At 42.5% G+C, this 22,871-nt stretch overlaps 1 protein-coding gene across 4 annotated transcripts in view; it reads left to right on the forward strand.

Annotated features, from left to right (window-relative positions):
- Positions 1 to 22,871, forward strand: part of cabin1 (calcineurin binding protein 1) — a 563,877-nt gene that overhangs the window by 85,958 nt on the left and 455,048 nt on the right. For all 4 annotated transcript variants that reach the window (XM_059983285.1, XM_059983287.1, XM_059983286.1 and 1 more), the window contains 3 exons: positions 966 to 1,102; positions 10,940 to 11,157; positions 17,305 to 17,383. In XM_059983285.1, coding sequence (XP_059839268.1) covers positions 966 to 1,102; positions 10,940 to 11,157; positions 17,305 to 17,383 — 434 coding nt within the window. The remainder of the gene's footprint in view (positions 1 to 965; positions 1,103 to 10,939; positions 11,158 to 17,304; positions 17,384 to 22,871) is intronic.

The raw sequence follows: 22,871 nt of genomic DNA on the forward strand, positions 1-22,871 counted from the left end.
CTTCCTAACTAACCTTCTGTGCGGAACTTGGTCAAAGGCCTTACTGAAGTCCATATAGACAACATCCATTGCTTTACGCTCATCAACTTTCCTCGTAACCTCTTCAAAAAATTCATTAAGATTTGTCAAACATGTTTCTAGAATCATACTCTCAAGCATGTGGTGAGTGAATGAAGATTTTTCTGCCTTCCACCTAGGTCTAAACTGGCCACTTTTTTAGGTCTAAGAGTGGAACCTGGTGCAGTCTTCTGCTGTAGCCCATCTACTTTAAGGTTCATCGTGTTCTGCATTCAGTGTGATATTCTTCTGCACACCACTGTTGTTACTTAACATGTGGTTATTTGAGTTACTGTCACCTTATTGACAGCTTGACCAATCTGGTCATTCTCCTTTGACTTATCCCATTAACAATGTGTTTTTGCCCACAGAACTGCTGTTTACTGAATGTTTTTTGGGTTTTTTTGTACTGTTCTCTGTAAACACTAGAAACATTTGTGTGTGAAAATCCTAGGAGATCAGCAGTTTCTGAGATGTTCAAACCATCCCATCTGGCTCCAACAATTATTCCACGATCAAAGTCACTTAGATCATAGTTCTCCATTAGTCTGAAAAACAGCTGAACCTCTTGACCATGTCTGCATGTTCCTATGCATTGAGTTGCTGCCCATTGTTGGCCAATTAAATATTTGCATTCACATGCAGGTGTATTTAATAAAGTGGCCACTGAGTGTATATCCTTCATTTTATCCTTGTATAAAAGTTAAAGGATATGTAGAGAGAGGTCTGCGTAGAGGCCAAGATTGGTCAGCAGTGTTCTTATTGTATGGTAGAGCAAGTTCAAGGGGCTAATAATTGCTTCATCCTTTTTTTGGACTCTTGCATCCCTTGAGATCCACCCGATACACACAGTACTAATTCAATAATGAGACAATCACATTATATCCTAATTTCTGTTCTCTCACTAGGTTGAAAAGGGTAGAACTGGAGGATGAAGAAGATGCTTTTAACACTTTTGAAGTACAGACAGAATTGAAAAAGGAAAGTCAACAACTAATGGGCCCTTATAGAATGCAATCTGACCCTTCATCTTTCATGGAATTTGGTAGGTTTTCAGATTGGGGTTTCTTTGCGATTCTTTCTTAATACAACTCTCCAGTTGTCTGTGTCAAACCTTGACAGAAACATTCAGTCTAGAGCACCATAATGGAGGACAAAGAAATGACAATGGAGAACAAAAAAAATCAGATAAATTTACTAAGCATTTTGTGTCGGTCTTCACTATGGAAGACACCAGCAGTATGCCAGAAATTCAGGAATGTCAAGCCGAAGTCAGCATGGTTTCCTTAAGGAGAAATCTTGTCTAATAAATCTGTTGGAAATCTTTGAGGAAATAACAAGCAGGATAGTCAAAGGAGAGGCAGTGGATGTGGTATTTTTGAATTTTCAGGTAGCATTTGACAAGATGCCACACATGAGGCTGCTTAACAAGATGGGAACTTGTAGTATTACAGGAAAGATACTAGCGGGGATAGAAGATTGGTTGACTGGTAGGAGGCAACGAGTAGGAATAAAGGGATTGTTTTCTGGTAGGCTGTCAGTGACTAGTGGCGTTCCACAGGAGTCGGTGTTGGGAATGCTCCTTTTCACGTTATATGTTAATAACTTGGATGACGTAATTGACCTCTTTGTGGCCAAGTTTGTTGATGACGTGAAGTTGGGTGAGCCGGCAGGTAATGTTGAGGAAATGGAGTTTGCAGAAGCACTTAGATTGGGAGAATGGTCAAAGAAATGGCAGATGGAATGCAGGTGTCCACCCACTTTACAAGAGTAGAGAGTTGCTGTGAAACCTTTTTTAAGCCGAAATGGTGTAAAGCGAAGAACCATTAATTTATATGGGAAAATTGTTTGTAAAAGCAAAAAATCCTCTTTGTAATGTAAAAACAGGTTAATAATGTTGGTCTTTTGCAAAAGTGAAGTGGTGTAAAACGAAAATTAGTAAAGTGGGGGACACCTGTATAGTGTACCAAAGTGTATGGTGGAAGGAATAAATGGTAGACTATTTTCTGAATGGGGAAAGAATTAAATCACCAGAGGTGCAAAGGGACTTGGGAGTTCTCATGCAGGATCCCCTAAAGGTTATTTGTAGGTTGAGTCAGTGGTAAGGAAGGCAAATGCAATGCAATGTTAGCATTCATTTCGAGTGGAATAGATTATAAAAACAAGAAGTTAATGCTGAGGCTTCATAAGGCATCGGTCAGACCCCACTTGCAGTATTGAACTCTACCGAAAATCAAAAGACCTAGATAGAGTGGATGTAGAGAGGATATTTTCTGTAGTAGGGGAGTTTAGGACCAGAGGCACAACCTGAAAACATGAGGTTGTCTACTTAGAGCAGATAAGAGGAGGAGGAAGAATTCCTTTAACCAGGAGTTAGTGAGTCTGGAATTCATTGCCACAGATGGCTGTGGAAGCCAAGTCATTGGGTATATTTAAAGTGGAGTTTGATAGGTTCTTGATTAGTCAGGGTAACAAAGGTTGTGGGGACAAAGCAGGAGAATGGGGTTAAAAGGGATAATAAATCAGCCATAACGGAATGGTGAAACAGGGTCAAAAGGGCCGAATGGCCTATTTTGCCCCTTTGTCTCAAACAAGAAAATCCGCAGATGTTGGAAGTCCGAGAAACACACACAAAATGCTGGAGAAACTCCAGGTGTGACCTGTACAAAAAAGACAGGTTGCACTTGAATCTGATGGGGACCGATATCCTGGCAGGGAGGTTTGCTAAGGCTATGGGGGAGAGTTTAAACTAGAATTGCTGGGGGGTGGGAACCAAACTGAAGAGATGGAGGAAGGGGCGGTTGGCTCAAAAATCGTGAAAGCTTGTAGACAGTGTGAGTGGGAGGATAGGCAGGTGATAGAGAGGGCATGTGCTCAGTCTAATGGTTTGAGATATGTCTACTTTAATGCAAGGAGTATCATGAACAAAGTGGATGAGCTTGGAGCGTGGATCAGTACTTGGAGTTATGATGTTGTGGCCATTACGGAGACTTGGATGACTTGGGGGCAAGAATGGCTACTTAGAGTGCCAGGCCTCAGATGTTTCAGAAAGGACAGGGAGGGAGGCAAAATAGGTGGGGTGTGGACCTGCTGATCAGAGATAGTGTCCCAGCTGCAGTTATGGAAGGATTGTTTGCTGCGTTTCTGTGGGTGGAAGTTAGGAACAGGAAGGGGTCAATAACTCTACTGGTTTTATACAGATCATCCAATAGTAACAAGGACATCAAGGAGCAGATAGGGAGACAGATTCTGGAAAGGTGTAATAATAACAGGGTCGTTGTGGTGGGAGATTTTAATTTACCCAATATTGTGTTTTCGATGGGGCGGAGTCTGCTAGGTGCGTTCAGGAAGGTTTCCTGACACAATACAGGCAGTCCCCGACTTACGAACAGAGGAAGGAATATGCCGTCTGCCATTTTAAGTCAGATCAAGATGCTGTCTGAGATGAGTCAGATCAAGATGAGTCGTTGTAGTTAACACTGTTTTGAGTGTGTAACTTTGTATTTGGCTTAAATTTTTCTCAGCAAGGTTCACCCTGACCCCCCCCCCCCCCCCATCCAGTCAGCACCGGTCCCACTTGTCCCATTTAACCTGTCTCAGTGCGGGTGTACTTTAGCACTCGGAGGAGCTCAGGTCAGGACCTGCAGCCTGCAGCTGCTGCTGAATCCACAGTGTTTCTGTTCCATTGATGGAAAACGATCACAATTGAAAATAAAGTAATCAGAAAGAGGTGAAACGTCATCAGTCATTGGAAAAGTGTTAAGCTACAGTCAGTCAATGATTGGTACAATTTTAAAAGATAAAGTGAAAATAATGGAGCATGTGAAAGGCCCTGCCCCGATGAAAGCTACAATTATTACACGCAATGCACAGATTTAATTATTGAAATACATACGTTTCTTAAGTGTTTTACATGTATAGAAAGGTAAAATATATACTATATATTAAGACAAAAGTTTGACTAACTGACGCTAAATAATACTGGATGTACCTGTTCTGACTTACGTACAAATCCGACTTAAAGACGGACTCAGGAACGGAACTCGCTCGTAACCCGGGAACTGCCTGTATTTCGATAAGACTACAAGAGGAAAGGTTGTACTTGATCTGGTATTGGAAAATGAACCTGGTCAGGTTTCAGATCTCTCAGAGGGAGAGCATTTTGGAGATAGTGATCACAATTCTATTTCCTTTACCATAGCATTGGAGAGGGATAGGAACAGACAATTTAGGAAAGCATTTAATTGAAGTAAGGGGAAATATGAGGCTATCAGGCAGGGACTTGGAAGCATAAATTGGGAAGAGATGTTCTCAGAGAAATGTACGGCAGAAATGTGGCAAATGTTCAGAAGATATTTGCGTGGAGTTCTGCATAGGTACGTTCCAATGAGACAGGGAAAGGATGGTAGAGTACAGGAACCATGGTGTACAAACGTTGCTGAAAATCTAATCAAGAAGGAAATAAAGGTTTACGAAAGGTACAAAAAGCTAGATGATGATAGAGATCTAGAAAGCTATAAGGCTAGCAGGAAGGATCTTAAGAATGAAATTAGGAGAGCCAGAAAATGCCATGAGAAGGCCTTGGCGAGCAGGATTAAGAATAACCCCAAGGCATTCTACAAGTATGTGAAGAGCAAGAGGATAAGTATTGATCGAATAGGACCAATCAAATGTGACAGTAGAAAAATGTGTATGGAACCCAAGGAGATAGTAGAGATACTTAATGAATATTTTGATTCAGTGTTCACTACGGTAAAGGACCTTGGTGATCGTAGGGATGACTTACAGCGGACTGAAAAGCTTGAGCATAGAGACATTAAGAAAGGGATGTGTTGAAGCTTTTGGAAAGCATTAAGTTGGATAAATCACTGTGACTGGATGAGATGTACCCCAGGCTACTGTGGGAGGCGAAGGAGGAGATAACTGAGCCTCTGTCAATGATCTTTGCATCATCAATGGGGTTGGGAGAGGTTCCAGAGGATTGGAGCATTGCAGATGTTGTTCCCTTATTCAAGAAAGGGAGTAGAGATAGCCAAGGAAATTATAGACCAGTGAGTCTTACCTCAGTGGTTGGTAAGCTGCTTGAGAAGATCCTGAGAGGCAGGATTTATGAACATTTGGAGAGGCATAATATGATTAGGAATAGTCAAATGCAGGTCGTGCCTTACAAGCCTGATTGAATTTTTTGAGGATGTGACTAAAATCATTGATGAAGCAAGAGAAGTAGATGTAGTATCTATGGATTTCAGCAAGGCATTTAATAAGGTACCACATGCAAGGAGAAAGTAAGAAGGCATGGGATCCAAGGGGACCTTGCCTTGTGGAACCAGAATTGGGTTGCCCACAGAATCCAAGAGTGGTTGTAGTTGGGTCATATTCTGCATGGAGGTCAGTGACCAGTGGTGTATCTCAGGGATCTGTTTTGATTTTTATACATGACCTGGATGAGAAAGTGGAGGGATGGGTTAGTCAATTTGCTGATGACACAAAGGTTGGGTGTGTGGAGGGCCATCAGAGGTTTAAGCAGGACATCGATAGGATGCAAAACTGGGTTGAGAAGTGGCAGATGGAGTTCAACCTTGATAAGTGAGAGGTGGATCAGTTTGGCAGGTCAAATATGATGGCAGAATGTAGTATTAATGGTAGGACTTTCAGCAGTGTGGAGGATCAGAGGGATCCTGGGTCTGAGTGCATAGGACACTGAAAGCTGCTGTGCAGGTTGACTGTGTGGTTAAGAAGGGGTAATGTTGCAGCTCTATAGGACCCTGGTCAGACCCCACTTGGAGTACTGTGCTCAGTTCTGGTCACCTCACTACAGGAAGGATGTGGAAACTATAGAAAAGGTGCAGAGGAGATTTACAAGGATGTTGCTTGGATTGGGGAGTATGCCTTATGAGAATAGCTTGAGTGAACTCATCCTTCTCTCTTTAGTGCAACAGAGGATGAGAGTTGACTTGATAGAGGTGTCTAAGATGATGAGAGGCATTGATGGTGTGGATACTGAGAGACTTTTTCCCAAGGCTGAAATAGTTATCACGAGGGGGCACAGTTTTAAGGTGCTTGGAAGAAGGTACAGAGGAAATGTCGGGGGTAAGTTTTTTATGCAGAGGGTGGTGAGTGTGTGGAATTGGCTGTTGGCAATGGTGGTGAAGGTGGATGCAATAGGGTCTTTTAAGAGACTCCTGGATAGGTACATTGTACTTAGAAAAGTAGAGGGCTAAGGGTAACTCTAGGTAACTTCTAAAAGTATGTGTTTGGCACAGCATTGTGGGCTGAAGGGCCTTTATTATGCTGTATGGTTTCTATGTTTTAAACTCAGCAGGCTGGGCAGCATCTATGGCAAAAAGTACAGTTGACGTTTTGGGCCAAAACTCTTTGACAGGTCCTGTGTCAGCATTTTGTGTGTTTTGCTCCTGTGTCTTATGGTCATAACAGCCTCGTCATCTGCCACTGCATGTATACTAATCCAGTATTAATCCCAGTTTTAAAAAATGTTCTAATATTCTCCTCAATTCCCCTCAGATTGTACAAGTCACTTATTCACTTAGTCAGGAGACTAAAAATAAAGATTAGCTTTATTTCTTGTATGTACATCGAAACATACAGTGAAATGTGTTGTTTGCATCAAATCACATCTGTGAGAATTGCAGCCTCATGTGTCGCTTCACTTACCAAAGTAACATCTCCAAAACTCACCAGCCGTAACCCTTACGACTGTGGAATGTGGGAGGAAACTGAGGCACTCAGAAGAAAACCACGTGGTCATGGGGAGACCATGCAAGTTACCTACAGACAGCAGTAGGGGCCAAACCCTAGTCTTACAATTAGGGTGCTGTAACACATTGTATTAAACATTACGATACTGTCTGCCCCACACCTTACAGTGACCAGTTAACCTATTGTCCTGCATGTTTGGGAATGTAGGAGGAAACCAGAGTCCACATTTCTCAACATTTTCATTCTTCAATAATTCCCCAACTAATCCCAGTATGTGAGGTTTGGGGATTATCTTTGTGTTTGCCAGATTAAGCAAAATTGAAACTTTGACATTTTTGCATCTGTGTTACGATTACAGATTGGAAATGTTGATTTGATACCCCTGAGCCAGTATTTTGTCCAGGAAACACCCGAAAAAGTTGTTGTGACCGTGTAAGGTGTAAAACTTCAAAACAAAATTTTGAATCATACATTTTTTTGTACTTTAGATAGAAAAGTTACATATCCATATTCCTTTAGCTGCTTATAGTGTGTAATTATGCAGTTCATTTGGTTTTTATTTTCTGAGGAAAGTTGAGAATTTGTTGGGCTATGAGAATGTTCTTTGTTAACTTTAGAAAAGAGCTTTTTACTCTATGAAGGTCTGATTAACATAAATCAGCAAACTCTGCTGGATTTGTGTTGATGTGACTAAACGACAACTTTTTTTAGACTTCTACCAGCTTTTTAAATCAACAAATGGCCTTGACCATTTCTGCCATTGTAATTTCCTGCAATCTTGGCTCCCTGACGTTAGTTCTACTCAAAGTTTGACCTTTTGATTACGGGTAAACTTTGATATTTGCCTCCTCAGTTGTTTGGAACCTACTCTTTTGAATCTCCTCCCTAATCGTCTTGCCCTTAGTTTTTATTTCCTACTTTAAGACACTTAGTAAAACTTGTCTCTTTGACCAAGCTTGTCTTCACAGAAACTTTTGGAAAAAGATTGCCACAAACCACCTCCAACCTTTTTGCTCCATTTTTACCAAGTATAGACTGGGTAACTGTTTTGCAGAACACCTATGCTCAGTCTGCAATGGTCACCCCAAGCTTTAGCTGTATGTCATTTCATCATCCCTTCCTATTCCTACACTGACCTGTTCATCCTTGGTCTTCTCCACAGCTAAGGTGAGGCTCAACACAAACTAGAGGAACAATTCCTTATATTTGCCTGAATAGTCTACAATATAATTGTGGGTGAACACTGAGTTTTCCAATTTCAGGTTACACTCCCTTCCAGTGAGTTCTTTTCACCCTTCTGATCCTCTTCCTGTTTTCTCATTATTGCTTCCTTTCCCTCAAACCCCTCCCTCCCCCATCTGATTCTTGCTCCATCTCCAATTCACCTCTCCCCATTATCACTACCTTTACTTGTCAGATTCCAGCATTCAAAGGTCTACACCTTTGTTTTCCTATTTATCTTCCTTCAGCAGCGGTCTGCAACCTTCACACTCCTGCTTCTTATTCTGTTGTTTCTTTGAACAAGAGAAAATTTGCAGATGTTGGAAATCTGAGCAACACACACAAAATGCTGGAGCTCAGCAGGCCAGGCCTAGGGTTTCAGCTCAAAACATTGACTGTACTTTCTTCCATAGATGTTGCCTGGTCTGTTGAGTTCCTCCAGCCTTTTGTGGGTGTTGCTGTTGTTTCTTTGGCTGCCTTTATCTATCATCCACCTGCTTTTGGTGGCGGGTAGAGATAAGATATATTTCTACTAAAGGAGTTATAAGGCGCTGCTTTCCTCTGGTTGGCCCTGCAGGTCACCCCTGGGGAACATGTAGCCCCCCCCCACCCCGATCAGGGTCACAGGAAACCATGGGAGCAGGTGGTGGATGGTAGTGTGCGCAACTGGTGCATATCATAAGACCTGATTATATGACCACTGATGCCAGGCAGACCATCTCTGAAGAGTATATGATTTTCAAAAGATCTAAGATTTCTACTTTCTCAATGAGAGATAGCATTTTATGCTCCCTCTTAGCCTTTGAGGAATTGCTTTGACCACTTATTTGCTTTCTAGAAGCCATTTTTTCACAGAAACAAAGTAGTGATTGAATGAGACTCAGCGAACAATGCTCAAACAACAGGTGCTAGAGAGAGAACTTCTGGGTTTTCTCAATCTGTGGTTGGTTGAATCCGTGCATATGGAACCAGTGGATAAGGAGGGCCAACTGTATATATAATATTTCCACATTTATGATCATCTCTATTCTCCGGCTTTTACCCATTATCTTTAGACACTGATCCTGCTCTTGGTCTTGAAACCTTTTGCCATAGAGGCCAGTGTTACGCTTTCCTTATCTTTTTGATGTATGTGCATGTTTTCTTTCATTGTCTGCTGTACAAGAATACTCAGATTCATTTTACTACCACCTCTCCCAACTCAGTTATCTTTGTACTGAATCTGCCACTGGAGATGCCTGCATTGGGGCAGAAATTAAGCACTGTAATTGCTCTCTTTAATTTAGAATATTAATTACTCTAGGGACCGTATCTCGTTCAAAGCATCATCTATTTTATTCTGGGAGCTCCTATCTTTTCCTTTAGTTTTGAAAATAAAAAGAATAAAAAAAAGCTAGGAATACCCCACTTCTAACCATCTTCCTCCTCCCCATATAACATGTCATTCTTTGAACAGTTACTTCAATTGTGAGTCTCGCTTGCTGTCTCTGTGTAGTGTGCCTTTTCATTTTCTTTGAAATTTCTTACTGCTGGTGTCTGACCCCTCACAGTCCATCACTGTTTGAGCTCTTTCGTTGGCCTTTCCTTGGTCTTTTAGTATATTTAGTACCAGTATCTGGCCCTTCATGGGTCTGCTGTTATTCTGGTCTACATGTGTGTACCCAAGAGGGAAAAGGTAAAAGATGTAGAGACTCATGGACCAGCCTTTCTGTTTCTCCCCCTATATCTGTGAAACATTTTGTTTCCACAATACAAAAGTGGCTTGGCAGAAGGAGTCAATGCTTCCTAGTTGTTTTCACAATTGGATGCCTGTGATTTCGGTGAGAATGTTGGTGGTATGATACTAAGTTAGTAATGCGGTGTAGAGTGAAGAACGTTGGTTTCAAATCAAAGTTCCTAAAGGATCTTGATCAACTGGGAGAGTGAGCAAAGGATTGGCAGGTAAAATTTAAACTCAGGCAAGCGTGAAGTAGTGCATTTTGGGAAGTTAAACCAGGGCAGGATGGACACAATGAACAGCAGGGCCTTGGGACCTGACAGACCCAGAGGGTTCAAGTGTGTAGTTCCCAGAAAGCAGCTACACAGATAAAGAAGAGGGTGAAGAAGGCATATGGCACATCTGCCTTCATTGGTTTGGATGTAATGCTACAGTTCAGTCGAATGTTGGTGAGATGACACCTACAATATTGTGTGCAGTTTTGGTCACCATATTATGAGAAGGGTGTGATTAACTTAGACAAGGTGCAACAAGTATTCACAAGGATGTTTTCACAATTGGAGGAGTTGAGTTTAAAAAAAAGAGGCCTGGAAAGGCTGGCACTGTTTTTCTTGGGTGACCTTACAGAGGTTTATAAAATCATGAGCAGTATAGTAAGGTGGATTGTTACGGTCTTTTTCCCAGGATAAGGGAATCTAAAACTGCTGGACAAATGTTTAAGATGAGAGAGAAAAGATTTAAAGGGAACTAGAGGACAGCTTTTTCCCAGAAATTGGTGTATATATGGAATGAGCTTTCAGAGAAAGTATTAGAGGAAGGTAGAATTACAGTGTTTAAAAACAAAGGCACATATCAGACAGCTACATGAATAGGAAGGGCTTCGGGGGATACACTGTAGGTTGAATTCAGGCTAATGGAACAAGCTAAGGTAGGGACATTGACAGGTCTCATTCACTTGCAGTCTCTTGTGTGGAGATTTGCTGAACTTATTCTATTTGTTTTTCAGACTTTGCACTAAGCACTAACTTTTCCACAATGTTTATTTTCACTGTGGTTCTGAATATCAGTTGTTTTGATAACTTTTCTTTGGGCTTGTGTATATTTCACAATTGAAAGAAATTTTAATGTGAATAATATAGGGGATTGAGATGGGCCATACCTAATGAAGTGTAGCACGTTAATCATCAATAGATCTTTATAACCTGAACCTTATTTTTGTACAAACAGAAAAGCAAGAAGTTCATAAGTTCTTACTGAATAATCTAAAGAATGGAGGGATACTGGATCTAATGCTAAAATATTTAAAAGTTCTTGGTCAGAAGTTCTTGGCAAAATGGCCACCTAAACTGACAGAAGTTGTCCTTTCGATCTACAACAACTGGAGGAAACACTGCAGCAGTCTGCCCAATCCTATCCTGAGAGAGTGCAGCAACCAGCACATTAAGGTATTGCAATCAATCTACATAGTTCTAATAATCTTAGATATTTTTCATTTTGATTGTACTAAACCACCAACCCCTGGCATTTTATGCAAACTTAGACTGTGCTTATGAACAGTTCCAGCGATGGTTGCTGCCACCTCCTAACATACTATATGCTCAGAATAGTGGATATGCTCTGCATGATGTGTATGGAAGTGCTTTGTAATTATCATGCTGCTTTTGTTTTCCAAAGTGTATTCCTCTTTAAAGTTGTAGTATTTCAAAATGAGAGGTTGTTCTTTGGTTCATGAAGAAGTGACGTGCTTGCATATGTTGTTCAGTGTTGCAATTCATTACCACTGTAAGATTATAAGAGAGGATAATGGAATACTACGTTAGTATTGGAATGTAATATATAAAGTTGGAAACTTTAGGAGCGGGGGGGGGGGGTGGGGATAAAAGTATTTAATTTCTAGGTTACAGTAGAACACTTTTCTCCCTAAAGTTTTTCTTGGGTTGTGGTATAACTTAAACCCCAAGATATTTCAAAGTTCAAAATATGTTTATTATCAAAGTACATATATCACACAACCCTGAGATTCATTTTCTTGTGAGCATTCACAGTAAATACAAGAGAATCAATGAAAGGTGGCACCCAACAGGGTGGACAACCTACGTGCAAAAAACAAACTCTACAAATGCAAAAAGGAAGAAAAAAAGATAATAAATAAGCAAAACACATCAAGAACATGAGATGAAGAGTCCTTGAAAGTGATTCCACAGGTTGTGGAAACAGTTCTGTGATACAGTGAGTGAAGTTATCTCCTCTGGTTCAAGAGCCTGATGGTTGAAGGGTAATAACTGTTCCTGAACCAGATGGTGTTTGTCCTAAGGCTTCTTCCTGCTGGCAGCAATGAGACAGGAGCATGGCCTGGCTGGTGGGGTCCTTGATGATGGATGCTGGTTTCTTGTTAACAGCTCTCCGTGTTGTTATGCTCAATGTGCACTGGGCTGTATTCACTACTCTTTGTGGGCATTGGTGCTTCATATTAGACCATGGTGGAACAAGTCACTGTTCTATAAGATGTGGGAGCAGACCATCGAGTCTGTTCTGGTGGACCATCATGGCTGATTATCCCGTATTCATACCTTTGATGCCCTGACTAATCATGAACCTCTCAAACTCCATTTTAAATGTACTCAATGACTTTGCCTCCACAGCCATCTGTGGCAATGAGTTCCACAGATTCACCACCCTCTGGCTAAAGTAATTCCTCTTGATCTCGGTTCTAAATGGTCACCCCTCTATTCTAAGGCTGTGCCCTCTGTTCCTAGACTCACCCACTATCAAACCATCCCTTTCCATGTCCACTCTATCTAGGCATATCAATATTAGATAGATCCTCCCTCTCTTCCAAATTCCAGTGAGTTTTTATTCCTCATACATTAACCCTTTCATTCCTGGAATCATTCTCGTGAACCTCCTCTGGATCCTCTTCAATGCCAGCATATCTTTTCTTAGTAAGGGGCTTACAAAAAATAAGCTTCGGCACCCGCCACAGAACACTCAAGCGTGAGCAAAGCAACATTAAAGACACAGACTTGCAGTAATCCCAAAGACGACATTGTTCACCTGGCATTCGACATACCACAGGCTCCCTCTCTCTCCCCGATAAGGGAGAAGGAATTGTCTTTGTTTTCACGGCGAGCAGGGAGACATAACAATCAACTCATTGGTTTACAATGTTAAAAGTCCATTACGTCATTTTCTTTGAGCTCTGTGCCCAAAGATCTCGAGTCCCTGGGCACACAGCCGTAGATATTCCAACTCCATCGACGACACACAGGTCACCTGCCGTAACGTCGATCTTCGATCCACCTGTCTCCAGAACCCCAAGATAATAGGCCTCCAGAGCTGAGCTGGACTCTTAGGTCGAGCCCTTGACGTGCTGAAAAACTGCCAGTTATGAAACCCTGAAAGGGGGTCTCATTACACAAAGAACCGTAGTCAGCGTGTAATTCCAGGTCAGGGTGTTCAAAAAAGCCCTGAAAAGGATAAATAAAGATATTAAAGATGGAGGTCATTATTAGCTTTCTTGGCAAAAGACTCAAGTGTGCAATGCTTCTCTAATGATTCTTTCATCTTCTGGAACTGAATTACACCATAAGAAGCCTTTTCAGGATGTCTTTTATGGAAATGTTCCTGCAATCTTGATGGTTTCATGGCTTAATTAGATGGTACAGTATTACAAATCAGACACGTGGAGTATTGCTGATCTAATGGGAATGGGATAAAACCATATCCCAGGTATCCTGCATTGTATTGATCATTTTCTGTCATTTCTTCACTTTAGCAGGATTAGAATTCAAGGCTTCATGGCCTTCAGACTTGTAGAGATGGTGCTATTTGTATTTATCCATCATTAGCAGGGCTAAATTAAAATAGAAAATTAACACAAACTGGGAATATCTATCAGATATTAATGAAGGCAGCGAGCTGACATGGAATTGAACGATGGTGGCGGCACTTAAAGGAACAGTGAGGTGAAGATGAAGACAATTACAACAGTGAGAATTACATTGATAAGAATTCGGATGGGAATCTGAATGTCAGTTGGAATAGAGCTAATGTTCGGGAAGATATAGAAACGTAGAAACATAGAAAACCTACAGCGCAATACAGGCCCTTCGGCCCACAAACCTGTGCCAAACTTGTCCTTCCTGTAGAAATTACCTAGGGTTACCCATAGTCCTCTGTTTTTTCTGAGCTCCATGTACCTGTCCAGGAGTCGCTTAAAAGGCCTTATCATATCCACTTCCACCACCATCGCCGACAGCCCATTCCACGCACTCACCACTCTCTGCATGAAATAAAACTTACGCCTGACATCTCTGTACCGACTTCCAAGGACCTTAAAACTGTGCCCTCTCATGATGGTCATTTCAGCCCTGGGAAAAAGCTTCTGACTATCCACACGATCAATGCCTCTCAAATCAAGTCAAGTTTATTGACATTTTGACCATAAATTGCTGGTACAGTACACAGTAAAAACAAAACAACGTTCCTCCAGGACCCTGGTGCTACATGAAACACAAAACTACACTAGACAGCACAAGGCTACATTAGACTACGTAAAAAACAACATAAAAACTGCATTAGACTACAGACCTGCACAGGACTACATAAAGTGCACAAAACAGTGCAGGGCAGTACAATAATTAATAAACAAGACAATAGGCACAGTAGAGGACAAATTTCAATATAATAAATTATCTAGATGTCAGTCTGGACTCTTGAGTATTGAGAAGTCTGATGGCTTGGGGGAAGAAACTGTTGCACAGTCTGGTCGTGAAAGCCTGAATACTTCAGTACCTTTTGCCAGATGGCAGGAGGGAGAAGAGTTTGTGTGAGGGGTACATGGAGTCCTTCACAATACTGTTTGCTTTGCAGGGGCAGTGTGTGGTGAAAGTGCCTGCAATAGCTGACCTCACTATCCGCTGCAGGGTCTTGCGATCCGAGATGGTGCAATTCCTGAACCAGGCAGTAATGCAGCTGCTCAGGATGCTCTTGATACATCCTCTGTAAAATGTGATGAGGATGGGGGGGGTGGGAGATGGACTTCTCTTAGCCTTCGCAGAAAGTAGAGATGTTGCTGGGCTTTCTTTGCTATGGAGCTGGTGTTGAGGGACCAGGTGAGATTCTCCACCAGGTGAGCACCAAGAAATTTGGTGCTCTTAATGATCTCTACAGAGGAGCCATTGATGTTCTGCGGGGAGTGGTCGCTCCGTGCCCTCCTGAAGTCAACAACCATCTCTTTTGTTTTGTTCATCTTCAGAGGCAGGTTGTTGGCTCTGCACCAGTCCATTAGCCGCTGCACCTCCCCTCTGTAAGCTGACTTGTCGTTCTTTTGCTGATGAGACCCACCACAGTCGTTTCATCGGCAAACTTGATGATACGATTCGAGCTGTGTGTTGCAGCACAGTCGTGGGTCAGCAGAGTGAACAGCAGTGGACTGAGCACGCAACCCCGGGGAGCCCCTGTGCTCAGTGTGATGGTGTTGAAGATGCTGCTCCCGATATGGACTGGCCAAGGTCTCCCCGTAGGAAGTCTAGGATCCAGTTGCAGAGGGAGGTGTTCAGGCCCAGCAATTTCAGTTTTCCAATCAGGTGCTGAAGGACAATTGTGTTGAATGCTGAACTGAAGTCTATGAACAGCATTCGAATGTATGTGTCTTTTTTGTCCAGGTGGGTTAGGGCCAGGTGGAGGGTGGTGGCGAAGGTGTCGTCTGTTGCGCGGTTGGGATGGGACGCGAACTGCAGGGGGTCCAGTGAGGGGGGTCAGCAGGGTCTTGATGTGCCTCATGATGAGCCTCTTGAAACACTTAATGATGATGGATGTGAGAGCAACGGGACGGTGGTCGTTAAGACAGGACACTGAAGACTTCTTCAGCACGGGGACGATGGTGGCAGCTTTGAAGCACGTTGGAATGACAGCACTGCTCAGGGAGATGTTGAAGATGTCAGAAGATCTGCCAGCTGGTCTGCACACCCTTTGAGCACTCTACCAGGAATATTGTCTGGTCCAGCAGCCTTCCGTGGGTTGACCCTGCATAGAGTTTTCCTCACATCGGCCACAATAAGACACAGCACCTGGTCATTGGGAGGAGGAGTGGTCTTCCTCGCCACCACGTTATTTTCTGCCTCGAAATGAGCGTAGAAGTTGTTCAACGCATCTGGGAGGGAGGCATCACCAGCACAAGCAGGTGATGGTGTCTTGTAGTTGGTGATGTCCTGAATGCCCTTCCACATGTTATACAGCTCTATCAGATGGACTGTTGATAGAGAGGACACAAATGATAGTCCTCTCCTCTGGACCTTCCTTTGAGAATGATTCCTGAGGCTTCTTAGTTAACACGGGTGATTCAATGGACCTCAAAGTCCTCTCCCTAAGCTCACAAAGTTCATAACGTAGATACAGTGACCAAATTAAAGTCGAAACCCCTGTCTGTTTCTACAGGCAAAGGCAGCGAGGCATTACAGAGTGTTTGTGCTACCCACCCCCCACCTCAGAATAGGCTTCAAGGATCAGCGTAAGGAGCCTTTCCCTTCCTTGAGACTTGGCAGCTGGATTTCTTAAGTTTAGCAGCAAGTTTCCCAGGCCGCTCGGACATCTCCTGAACTAGTGATTCCCTCTCTCTAGTTCCTGTGGGATTCTGACCAGACAATATCGGGATCTTTATACTATTCCAGTTAACGCAATTGAACAATCACGCAAGGTCTCATAATCCCCAAAGATGGTTCTTGAGCACACATATGAAGCGGAGGTCACTTTGAACAACTGAAGAGGAATCCTCGGGGTTGGCAGGTTCACTGATCAGTTCTATTGCACTGTTTGGTTCCGGCCAGCAATATATCATTGCGCAACCTATAGATCTGTAGAGAAAGTTGAGAGTGTGTACTTGACTTACCAATGGTTAAATTACATGAACTCATTCTGTGTTGCGAGTTAAGGGGAATTGTTGGGTGGTTTATGCATCCTCAATAATATCTGTTTGGTAAGGTTCAATGAGAATGCTGAGTTCTAGATGCGCTGTGATGTTGACTATTCACTCCCTGCAGAGCTATGGTTCTTCCTGTGATCCAGTGCCTCATCATTTTTCTTTCCATTTTTTTTGGAAGTGTCTGTTCTACTAACAGTCGATCAGGTCTCATGCCTCAAGTTACGGAGTTATGGTGCCGGTCGCTCCCCCCTAGAATCCAAATCAGTATCTGGTTCAACATGTTCTATGACATCTCTGGAGCTTAACCATTCTTCATTCATCAGCATGGACTGAATAATCAAAAGCATCTTCATTCGTAATCATAAGGTTTACAACAATCACAGATCCTTCAATTGTAGGCTTCATCATTGGATAGCAATAAAGTTCAAGTATTTTATTTTTAATACTTGTTAATGAGCCCAAGAAGTATTAAAATTAAGGAAATATTTGGGGTAAAATAGTTGTGTGACTGTTTTGATGCTGTTTAACATTCAGTTAAACGACTAGCTGATATCAATGCTATTTTCTTAAATACTATATTTTCATCATTTTTTAAAATAAGTAACTTCTGTGCATAATGGTTTGAACTCTTTTTGTATTAGCATACTTACTTTTTCACCCTTTGTTTCAGGACATGATGGTGATGTGCCTAATATGTATGGAGCTACAACTCGATCAGTGGCTTCTGACAAAGTCAAAAAGTACCACAGGTACGAACCACTTGAAAGGTTCACAATTTTAGGTTATTTAATAAGCTTCAAAATTTACAATTCATGGCACTCAGTTTCGTAGGCAAGAGCAACCTTTATTAGATAACTGAATAAAGATTGCTTCTGAGACCCTGTTATATTAGAACTCTTGGCCACAGTAGCTTACTTTAGTAACTACTATTGAAAGATAATTCAATAGCTATGAAAATGTTATGATGTTCCAAAATGCTGTATAAATGTGTGCTCTTCAGTGATCAGAGCAATGACATTGCTGGGCTATTTCAGCACCAAGGAAAATTCTACACAAGATAGGACTAACTGCAGAAGAACTGTAAAACTAACTGCCTAAGAAAATGCAGAATTTACCTTGACTGCTCACCCCAGAAGAAAACAAAGAATGCATTTTTTTCCCAACAATTTTCAGTGAAATAGGTTGAAAGCCAGGCATCCAAAGAGTGTGAACTTTTCCCATTTTAATACAAAGATGGCAAGAAGTACACTGGTTCAAATTTCATATCAGATTATGTTGATTCACTGTCTTTTCATGTTGAACACTACTATATCCGCTTAATAACATTAAATGCTTCAAGTAAATCTATCAGGAGAAAAATAAAGTAGTTACTGAAAATGGATAGCCAGCCAATTCGAGCAACGAACAGGAAAGACAAAGTCTGCAATCTCAGACCTGTACCTTGCATTAAAATCTAATGCCAAAATAGGTACTTTAACATGGATAGCAGCACATAAGAAGAAACTGATGTGGCTGTTACAGTTGGGAATTAGTAAGTTGTATTTACTGCAAACTCTTTAATAGAAAATTAAATTATAAAATTAATCTGAGGTTTATAAAATACTTTGGCTTTTGGGAGAAGGGACTTAATTTAAAGACGTCATTGTGAAATGTATATCTTGGGCAGGATGTGAAGTAATGGTTTGTTCTATCCTATTGTCATCATGGGCAGGATAGAGATTTTCTTTCTGCGTTAAATTACCACTTTATGTGTATTCAGTTCAAATTCCATTCAGAGGCAGCCAATATTCTTCAAGGCTGACTGTGGGTCAGTGGGAATGATTTCCTTGTTTCAGACAACATTATTTCTCGTAGCTGAAGAAAGAGAAGGGGGAACAAACAGAAAGTCCTAGAAAGCACGTGGAGGGATTTCTTGCAGGTCGGCGGCGGTTATTTAAAAAGGGAGCTTCGAGAGTGTTTGTCCATTGTATGTGGCCCATCAGCGGCTATAACTGAAATACCAGTCATGAGTTAGATGGCAGGGAAGGTTCAGGGATAAAAAGGAGACACTGCCCAGTGGAGCAGTCATTGACGGAGTGATCTGAGGCAGAGTGGTAGGGCTTTGGCTCATTCAGCTTTGATAATGGGTCAAGGCGAGGTAAGTTACCTGTGGGGAATAGAAACAGGAAGTATGTCTGTGAGGCCAGTGTTCTGTAATGGGTGTCAGATGTGGGATGTGCAGGAGATTCCCAGCCTCCTGGATGGCCACATCTGTGCCAGATGCTTCGAGCTGCAGCTAGGGTCCGGGTTAGGGAACTGGAGCTGCAGCTCGATGACCTTCGTCTGGCCAGAGAAAGTGAGGAGGTTGATAGAATGGAGCTTTAGGCAAGTAGTCACACCGGGGACTCGGGAAACAGATAAGTGGGTAACAGTCAGGAGAGGGAAGGGCAAGAATCAGATACTAGAGTATACCCCTGTGGCTGTCCCCCTTAACAGTAAGTACTCCTGTTTGAGTATTGTTGGGAGGATGCCCTACCTGGGGGAAACAACAGTGGCCTTGTGGCTCAGAAGGGTAGGGAAAGGAAAAAGGCAGCAGTAATAGGGGACTCTGTAGTTAGGGGATCAGACAGGCGATTCTGTGGATGCAGGAAAGAAACACGGATGGTAGTTTGCCTCCCAGGTGCCAGGGTCCGGGATGTTTCTGATCATGTCCATGATATCCTGAAGTGGGAAGGTGAACAGCCAGAAGTCGTGGTACATACTGGTACTGTCATAGGTTGAAAAGGGAGGAGGTCCTGAAAACAGACCACAGGGAGTTTGGAATGAAGTTGAGAAGCAGGACCTCAAAGGTAGTAATCTCGGGATTAGGAATAGAATGAGATGGAGGATAAATGTGTGGCTGAGGGATTGGAGCAGGGGACAGGGATTCAGATTTCTGGATCATTGGGCCCTCTATTGGGACAGGCGTGACCTGTAAAAAAAAAAGAGGCCAGGTTGCACTTGAATCTGAGGGGGCCAATATCCTGGCAGGGAGGTTTGCTAAGGCTATTTGAGAGAGTTAAGCTAGAGTTGCTGGGGGGTGGGAACTGAACTGAAGAGACGGAGGAAAGGGCGGTTGGCTCACAAATAAAGAAGGCTTGGAGACAGTGTGACAGGGAAGCTAGGCAGGTGATAGAGAAAGGATACACTCAGACGATAGTTGGAGATGTGTCTATTTTAACGCAAGAAGCATGAACAAAGCGGATGAGCTCAGATCGTGGATCAGTACTTGGAGCTATGATATTGTGGCCATTACAGAGACTTGGATGGCTGAGGGACAGGAATGGTTACTTAGAGTTCCAGGCTTTAGATGTTTCAGAAAGGACAGGGAGGGAGGCAAAAGAGGTGGGGAGTGGCACTGCTGATCAGAGATCGTGTCACGGCTGCAAAAAAGGAGAAAGTCATAGAGAAAGTCTACTGAGAATCTGTGGGTGGAAGTTAGAAACAAGAAGGAGTCAATAACACTACTGGGGTTTTTTTTATAGACCACCCAATAGTAACAGGGACATCAAGGAGAGATAGGGAGACAGATTTTGGAAAGACGTAATAATAGCAGGGTTGTTATGGTGGGAGATTTTGATTTCCAAATATTGATTGGCATCACCTGAGAGCAAGGGGCTTAGATAGGGTGGAATCTGTAGGTGTGTTCAGGAATGTCTCCTGACACTATATGTAGATAAGCCTACAAGCTGTGCTTGATAAGCTGTACTTGATCCGGTATTGGGAAATGGACCTGGTCAGGTGTCAGTTCTCTCAGTGGGAGAGCATTTTGGAGATAGTGATCGCAGTTCTAGCTCCATTACCACAGCATTGGAGAGGGATAGGAACAGGCAAGTTAGGAAAGCATTTAATTGGTGTAAGGGGAAATATGAAGCTATTAGGCAGGAATAGCCAAGGTACCCCATGCAAAACTTATCAAGAAAGTAAGGAGGATGGGATCCAAGGGTATCTTGCTTTGTGAATCCAGAACTGGCTTCCTCACAGAAGGCAAAGAGTGGTTGTAGACGGGTCATATTCTGCATGGAGTCCGGTGACCAGTGGTGTGCCTCAGGGATCTGTTCTGGGACCCCTTCTCTGTGATTTTTATATATGACCTGGGTGAGGAAGTGGAGTTTGTAAATTTGCTGATGACATAAAGGTTGGGGATGTTGTGGATAGTGTGGAAGGCTGGCAGAGGTTACAGCAGGACATCGATAGGTTGCAAAACTGGGCTGAGAAGTGGCAGATGGAGTTCAACCCAGGTAAGTGTGAGGTGGTTCATTTTGGTAAGTCAAATATGATGGCAGAATATAGTATTAATTGTAAGACTCTTGGTATTGTGGAGGATCTGAGGGATCTAGGGATCTTGGGGTCTGAGTCCATAGGACACTCAAAGCTGCTGTGCTCGTTGCCTCTCTGGTTAAGAAGGCATACAGTACATTAGCTTTCATCAGCCTTGGGATTGAGTTTAAGAACTGAGAGGTAATGTTGCAGCTATATAGGGCCCTGATCAGACCCCAATTGGAGTACGTGTTCAGTTCTGGTCACCTCACTACAGGAAGGATGTGGAAACTATAGAAAGGATGCAGAGGAGATTTACAAGGATGTTGCCTGGGTTGGGTTGCATGACTTATTAGAATAGGTTGAGTGAACTTGTCCTTTTCTCCTTGGAGTGGCAGAGGATGAGAGGTGACCTGATAGGGGTGTATAAGATGAGAGACATTGATCGTGTGGATCATCATAGGATTTTTCTTATGGCTGAAATGGTTAACACGAGAGGGCACAGTTTTAAGGTACAGAGGCAATGTTGGGAAGTTTTTTATGGAGAGCGTGGCGAGAGCGTGGAATGGGCTGCTGGTGACAGTGGTGGGGGCAAATACAATAGGGTCTTTTAAAAGACTCCTGGATAGGTAGGTGGTGCTTAGAAAAATAGCGGGCTATGGGTAACCCTAGATAATTTCTAAAGTAAATACATGTTCAGCACAGCATTTTGGGCCGAAGAGCCTGTATTGTGCTGTAGGTTTTCTATGTTTCTATCGTAGTGGCGTTTGAATATTAAGTCAAGGTCATATCATCTAGCACGGAAACAGACCCTTTAGCCCTAAGGATCCATGTTCACGAAGATAACCCATCCATGGTCCCACTTGACTGTGTTTTATCCATAATCTTCTGAGCCTTTCCAATCCATGTACCTGTCCTGAAAGATTGGCTTCTGTGGTTTATGAATGTTTTATCTCGCCTTTTTGTGGAGCACAGAATGTAAAACGGTTTCAGGGTAAGACAGTGTTCCAGAGCCCTGAGAGCTGCTTAGCTGAGTGATAGACCTTAACCACGTCCATCTGCATCTCAGTGCATTTTTCAGGATGCACGCTGTCGAAAGCAGAGAATGGTACTTGAAGTACATCAGTAAGAAAATGGACGCTACGGTGCTTATGTTGGTGTATTTTGCAGATGAAATTAATCCTTATTTTAGCCTGGGCCATAATCTTCGTCAGATAATGTGACAGAAACTCTGCTCCAAGGTGTATCAGTGTCAGTCGTGGTACTACAACTCTCCACGGGAAGTTCCTGCATGGCTGGTGGGGTGGAATGCAGTCATTGAGGATTCTTCCAGATTGGAAGTCTGCAAGAAACTGGAAGGTGTGACTGCTACAAAGGGTACTGGTATTTCTGGAGCTATTTAGACATTACAACCGGATCTGCTATGAGAATGGTCATCTCTTTAACTGTGTCATGAGTGTCCCATTATCATGACAGACTAATTTTCTTAATATTGTGGCAGACATATCTCTGATGTCAGATACAGAAGCAATGAGAAATGAAAGCAATCCTTTGGGAAGATACTTGTTGAGGGTTTGTGTCCTGCTGCTCTTATCCGTCAGGGACATCTACATTTGCACAGTAGGCGAAGCAGCTTCCAGAGTGCATCAAGTGTAGATGGAGAGTGAGGGAATTCCGGGAACGGTAGGCCCCCAGGGAACTGAGTGCTTTATAGGTACAAGTTGAGTACCCTTTATTTGAAATTCCAATATCCGAAAACCTCAGAAATCCAAATTTTTTTTGACTGCCGATATGATGTCAGAAATGGAAAATTTCATAGTACACTGGGAAGGTTCCCAGGTGATGAACAGGTCTCTGAGCACCACAGACAGTTGTGAGAAGTGAGCTCATGTATGTAATGAACGGAAGTTAATGAAAAATAGATAAATACTGCATAAAGTGAAAAATGAATATCTCAAT

Source organism: Hypanus sabinus, chromosome 10 (assembly GCF_030144855.1).
Source record: "Hypanus sabinus isolate sHypSab1 chromosome 10, sHypSab1.hap1, whole genome shotgun sequence".
Classification (NCBI taxonomy): domain Eukaryota; kingdom Metazoa; phylum Chordata; class Chondrichthyes; order Myliobatiformes; family Dasyatidae; genus Hypanus; species Hypanus sabinus.